This window comes from Camarhynchus parvulus, chromosome Z, assembly GCF_901933205.1.
Source record: "Camarhynchus parvulus chromosome Z, STF_HiC, whole genome shotgun sequence".
Classification (NCBI taxonomy): Eukaryota; Metazoa; Chordata; class Aves; order Passeriformes; family Thraupidae; genus Camarhynchus; species Camarhynchus parvulus.
Genome location: NC_044601.1, coordinates 59,973,195 through 59,979,874, shown reverse-complemented (window position 1 = coordinate 59,979,874; position 6,680 = coordinate 59,973,195). Strand labels below are relative to the sequence as shown.

Genomic DNA, 6,680 nt, shown 5'->3' with positions numbered 1-6,680 from the left:
GAGGACTTCAGTGTTTGTAATTGTGGATTTAATGCACAGCACTGCTGAATAAAAAATGTAAATAGTACTTACTAGTAAACTGCCAGTATTACCAAAACACAGGGTATTTAAAATGCTCATTTAGTCAGTTTTGCCTTCCCAAGCGCACAGTGCAGTATTTAAGTCAAAGCTAGCTCTGTACTTTTGAAAACCTTGTTTCTACATTCTTAGATTTGTTAACAAGTGTCAGAAGTTATCCATTAAAATGGGCATGAACACCGGAAACAAACTGTGAATTCACCTTTCACCACACAGCACAAAAATCATGGTCACAGCTTCATATTTAATGTGGAATCACTTTAAGTATACAATATTTCAAAAGATCCAGAAACTGGTTAGGAGCTAAAAGCCAGTAGAACAAAAATACAGAAAATCCAAAATACATCTTTGACCTTTTTAATCCTATATTTTAGGGTCACATTCCTGAATAGACAAGTTTGCTTTATGAGGAAAGAAACTTTGGTATGGAGTTGAACTAGCCACATGAATAGCACCTGTAGCTTTCAAAATAAATAGTAATGGCTAACTAGACACGACGGCAGCAAGATATCCCCTAGAACAAGCATATGCTTGGAGCTATGCATGAAGGCTGGACAACGAAATGAGTGTAATTTTTTTAAAGTAACTTCGAAGCATTTCTGCCTTTTGTATTTCTAATTATTTAGAAAGCTTTCCTACAATGAGAAAGCTTTAGTTTTATATGCTAACCCCTTATAATCACTCCCTTGAAAATTGCACTCTGATGCTCACAGAACACTTTTATTAAGTGTTTTTCTTTTTTAAGTCTTTAAATTCCCTCTATTTTTCTAAAATACTGTATTTTTATTCCATAGGCCCACACTGGTTAGCAGTAGATGCTGGGAACAGAAACACGCCCCCTGCTCCAATAGTTGCTTATTAAAAAGGTCAAAGATAAATTCGACCTTGAAATGGAACAGAAGTTGGGCTTTTCTAAATAAAACAGTATCAGAAATAACAAATTATCTGTCACATGTGACACTCTCCTACAGCCATCAATAAAGTAGCTACCGGAATGTTAGTCTATGTTAATCTGTGTTTTATGGGTTTGCAACAAAACATAATACACATTTAACAGAATAAGTGAAACTTCAGTTTCCACTGTGTAATGAATTTTAGTTGTTTAATAAATTTTAACTTTTATTTGTGTATTCCACTGTAGTGCTGTGACAACAAATCACACCTGTGTACCAGAGCATACATCAACAGTATGATGTAACTTAACTTACACCACTGCTATATTTAGATTTTTGAAAGAGACATAAGCATACACTATGGCCACAGCAAATAAATTTCTGGGTTTTTTTCTTTGATAACCTTCACTTTTTAAGTAATACTTCACTTTTAAATTTTGAATTATTGAAAAAAAATCACAGAAAGTTTATACAGGAACAGATATAAGGAATAACCTCACAGGCACTGATATGACAAACATTTATTTTAAGGGCTGAAAGGCATTAATACCATATTGACAAAGTTGACTGAAAAGAATTACTAACTTTGTCTAAATGGAAAATGCCCACCTTTGCTTGTTGAGAAAAGAAATTCAGAAAGTTATTTTTTGGCCTTGCTATGTCACAAAGTCAATCATACAAAGACCTAAGCATTTAACCTAAGATAATAGTTTTTAAAGCCCTTCTATAAAAAAAAAACCAAAACCCATCATGCAAATCTTTGATCAATTATGCAGCGGCTTTAAAACTGTTGCAAGACCATACTGTATATATTAGCTTTTATACTGCTAATGCACAACTAACAGCAAACTCGATCAGATTAACACAAATTTGTCTTAATTACACCGTTATATCACACTAAGGAGACAAATGCCACAAGATTGGCAAAAACATTTAATTCTGAGCACTCAAATGGCAGGACAATTATGTGTTGTAACCCCTTCACATTTAGAAAAAAACATGATCCTGCAGTCTCACTTTACAAAAAAAAAGGAAAAAAAAACTTCTGTAAAATATTAATTGGGAAGGGAACTGTTTTACTACCTAACACAAAGTAACTCATACAACTAGTGTCAAAGGCAAACAAAAATACTTCTAAATAAAATGTCAAAATACACATAGCAACAGAAGCACAAATGCTGCGTTAAATACAGTCAAGATAGGAAGACAATGCACTTGTTAATAAAAAAGACAAAAAAAAAGACGAAAAGATACTAAACTTAGCAACACATTTAAAGAAAATGCAATGAAGGAAAACTGTGTTTTCCTATGACAAGTTTCCATTTGCAGTCTTTCCATCCATAATTTGTCTGGTACAGTACATCCAATTAAAATATTTAGAATCTTACAGAAGAGCTAGGTTGTTCTCTTCCAAATCTAATTCAGAAGCTGGTTTTGGATGTTTTAAACAGACATCACTATGAATGAAGTAGAAGTAAGGTAACAATGGACTTTTCATTACCATCAATATTAGCAATGATGACCAACATTTTTAAAAGTTATCATAATCTTTTTTGTCCTTCTTTCCCTCTGCTTCAAACCCATCAACCCCATCACTGTCCCTTCTCCTTTTACGATTATTATGGATGTTGAAGCGTTGATTCATCTGTGGTAACGGATCCATTCCTAGAACTTTGTGTATCTGACGGAACGCAAGGAGTCTCAGTGCAAACTAGAAAAACAGTACAGAAAATCACTTGTGTTACAAACAAACGTCCATTTTGAGCACTTTATCAAACAATTAGGGAAGAACATCAGTGATGTGTGATATTACCCTTAGCTCTAATTATTCCATCTTTCTATCCCCCAACAAAATCAATACAATAAAATGTGTATATCACTTTTGCTGCTTCTGTAAGTGCAGCATCTTAGCTTAATGTACTTGTGTTTGGGCTTCTGGGCTTGCACGGAAGCAGCCAAGGCTTGTCACATGCCATCTTAGGTGACAAGTGATCAGGAATCATTAGCAAAAGGATCAAATGAAGAGGCAGGGGCAGTGACCTCTTAAACTGCAAGCATGAATGGTCATAACTATTGTATGAATCTCACACAGATGTATTTATAAAATTTCCAATCTAGTAACATACTGCTGTAGAGTAAGCCTGTTTACAGATCTAGATCTAGATATATAGATATAGATGAGAATGATATAAATTGCTCAGGAAAATACATTTATTTCAGTGCAATAACGAGCACTATGAACATCCTCTCCTGTGATACGTTCAATGCTTAGCTTAAGACTGGATAGATCCAACTACATTCTGCGTCGGCGAAAAAAAAAATCATGCCCAATATAAAGCTACATTAAAAAAAAAACAGAACCAAAACAAAACCATCCATCAAATTTAGTTACTTCACAACTACATTCCCTTACCTGCGCACTTGAAGTAATATCCTCGCGTTGCTGATCTGTCATTACAGCAAGTGTATCAAAAGGATCTTTTTCACAAGGGTCTAGAAGACCAGGCCCACCTACAATAATCAGGCTAATTAGTAACACATCTTTACCGTATTACGAGCAGGATTACAGATTAGTTAAGTGTACGTACACATAAAAGGCAACTTGCCTTTAAGGATGATTCCTGAAGATATACACTCAAAAACTCTTCTCAGTGCATCTCCAGGGCTCTGTGGTCCAGTCGCGCTGCTAATTGCTTTTTCCACAAGCAGCTCCATAGCCTAGACCAGAACAGGAGGATTTAGCCAAATTAGAAGACGGACTAAGACACAATGAAGCTGTTACTGTTCCTCAGTAGAGAATTTTGAATCCTGAATTTTGAAGAACATTGTAGAACACTTCCGGTTAAAATGAAAAGAAATCCCAGTTTTTTTATAAAGATGAATAAAAAGAAAGGTGGTGCCAGATGAACAATGAGTACCGATACTGGCAGCTGGTCACGGCTGGTGTCCCCAGAGGTCATCACGGCTGGTGTCCCCAGAGGTCAGTGCTGGCCCAGTCCTGTTTATCTTTATTGATGATCTGGGTGGGGGAATCGAGAGCACCCTCAGGCAGTTTGCAGATGGCACCAAGCTGGGTGTGAGTGCTGATCTGCTGGAGGGCAGGGGGGCTCTGCAGAGGGATCTGCACAGGCTGGATCCATGGGCCAGGAGCAATTGTGTGAGGTTCAACCGGGCCAAGTGCTGGGTCCTGTCCCTGGGTCACAGCAACCCCTGCAGCTCCAGGCTGGGACAGCGTGGCTGGAAAGCTGCTGAGTGGGAAAGGGCCTGGGGGTGCTGGTTTCCAGTGGCTGAACATGAGCCAGGGTGGGCCCAGGTGGCCAAGGAGGCCAAGGACATCCTGAATGTATCAGCAATGGTGTGGCCAGCAGGACCACGGCAGTGACTGCCCCTCTATGCTGGGCACTGGTGAGGCCATACCTCAAATCCTGGACTCAGTTTTGGGCCCCTCACAAGAAAGAGACTGAGGTGCTGGAACGTGTCCAGAGAAGGGGAACAGAGTTGGGGACGGATCTGGAGCACAAAGTTCTGTTACCAACTGCAGAGGGAGCTGGTGGTGCTTATCCTGGACAAAAAGAGGCTCAGGAGTGACCTTATTGTTCTGTATAACCACCTAAAAGGAGGGTGTAGCCAGGTGGGGGGTGATCTCTTCTCCCACATAAATGATGACAGGACAAGAGGAAATGGCCTCAAGTTGTACCAGGAAAGGTTTAGATTGGATATTAGGAAAAAAAGTTTTGACTGAAAGGATTGTAAAGCACTGGAACAGGGTGCCCAGGGAGTTGACAGAGTTACTATCCCAGGAAGTGCTCACAAAACATGTGGATATGGCAATTAAGGACATGGTTTAGTGGTGCTGGGTTAACAATTGGACTTGATGATCTTCAAGGTCTTTTCCAACCTGAACAATTCAGTGATTCTATGATGGGCTTCTTCTCATCACAAGTTTTTCAGGAATTTTGTAGAAATTTATACAGTAGTAGCCTACATATACAGGTAGACAACTTGTCCAACCATTTTTGAGAGTATGAAACACTCTGGGACACCTGATTCTGTCAGCCACATGAACGCAGTACATGGTATACCTAATGAAACAGGATGCTTTAGAAAAATAGAAATAGTTTTTTCTACAAGACTACAGAAAATTATAACATCAAACATTTAATGTTCTTAAAATGCTTAATATCCTCACTAGTCCTTCAGTTTAGAAAAACTGAAGCTTACAGCAATTTTTCTCCTGGCTAGCAAGCAATACTAATTCAGATGCTAAACAAGTATTAAAAAAAAACTCTATATAATCTTATATATATTTTCTGAATGTATACATTTTATTTTCAGAATGCATACATTCTGAAATGTATACATTATTTGATGTTAGTTAAAATGGTTTAAATCATTAGCTGTGTTTTAAGTACTGATGTTTTTCCATTGCTCCCTTTTATTAGACATTATTTTTTCCCAGAAGAACCATGAAGTATTTGTAAAAGAAAGAACTACCTTCTCCTAGATCTCTTTCCCAGAATTAGATAGATGTTTCACTGCTACCTCTTTGGCAAGTTTAATTCTCAAACAATAGTTTTTGATAGGTTTTTTAGGCTCTTGTTGTTTGGACCTTGTCCTCCTCATCACATCTACAGTTGTTCAAATGTTACCTTTTCTTCCTTTCAAGGTGTAAATATTTATTCTGATGTATACAAGTAACTACAGGCAGTGCTAATCACTAAGGCTGTCCATTTCTTTCTATTTTAGCTCCATTTAACTGATAGATTTCAATTCTTGAGCATGTTATTTCCTGTTGTATCAGTCAGGATTTGGCAACAGTAATTAAGATGTTTTCAAGCAGGAAACAAAGGTACATCAGTAACGAGAAAAAAGCAGATCTTGGATTTGCATATATTAAAATCTAGTTCTTTTGGATCACCATATAATACACTGAGGTCTATAACTCAGTCCTAGGAAAATGTGAATTATGATGTCCTGATGTTTATGTGCACAAAGGGCTGGATTTCAAATTTGAATAATGTGTAGGAACCTGACAAAATTCTTTTAATTTAGTTTCTACTTTTAGGAACATGAAATGCTACTACTGAGAGCATCCGGGCTTCCTATTAACTTCTATTTTTACAACCACTTATGTTTTTTTTTGAACCAGCTCTGTCATCTCTTTCATTTGTAAAAGGTTTCTAGTACAGAGGGTAGGAGAATATCTGTATTCAGAAAACTGTATTACTCCAATCTGTGAAATTCCATCTGTACTGGCTGAAATTACCACTTTCATTTTGTCATTGTTTTTATCAGTAAGACTTTTCCTACAGGCCAAAAGAAGAGCTGACTACAGTTCAGTGCTGATCCACGTCTCTGAGAATGCATCAGGAACAAATTAGGAATCACTTTCAGAGAGAACTGAGACACAGCGAGGTCTGACACACTGCTTCCTATCTCTCTTCCCTTCTGGATGTTCCTTGGAACACATAATATCAGAGTTAAGAAGCCACATTCCTTGTTCCTCACCCATATCCCTCCTCTGTATTGCAAGAGTTGTAAGGATACTTTTCTGATAGTCAGCCAAGGTTCATTCTCTGGCAACTCAGTATCATAGTGATATTAAGAGAGCACTTGGCATCTTTTAAGCTGTATTTGTTTAGTCTACTTTACATGAAATGCAGTACTGAAACTGGCACTAGTTTTTTTCTATTTAAATATTTTAAAAAC

General features: G+C 37.4%; 1 protein-coding gene across 1 annotated transcript in view; it reads right to left on the bottom strand.

Annotated features, from left to right (window-relative positions):
- Positions 1-302: 302 nt before the first annotated feature.
- Positions 303-6,680, bottom strand: part of ZFR (zinc finger RNA binding protein) — a 47,044-nt gene continuing 40,666 nt past the window's right edge. The window contains exons 18-20 of the mRNA XM_030968304.1: positions 3,578-3,689; positions 3,385-3,482; positions 303-2,682 (exon numbers count right to left, since the gene is read on the bottom strand). Of these exons, the coding sequence (XP_030824164.1) occupies positions 2,503-2,682; positions 3,385-3,482; positions 3,578-3,689 (390 nt within the window). The 3' untranslated portion in view covers positions 303-2,502. The remainder of the gene's footprint in view (positions 2,683-3,384; positions 3,483-3,577; positions 3,690-6,680) is intronic.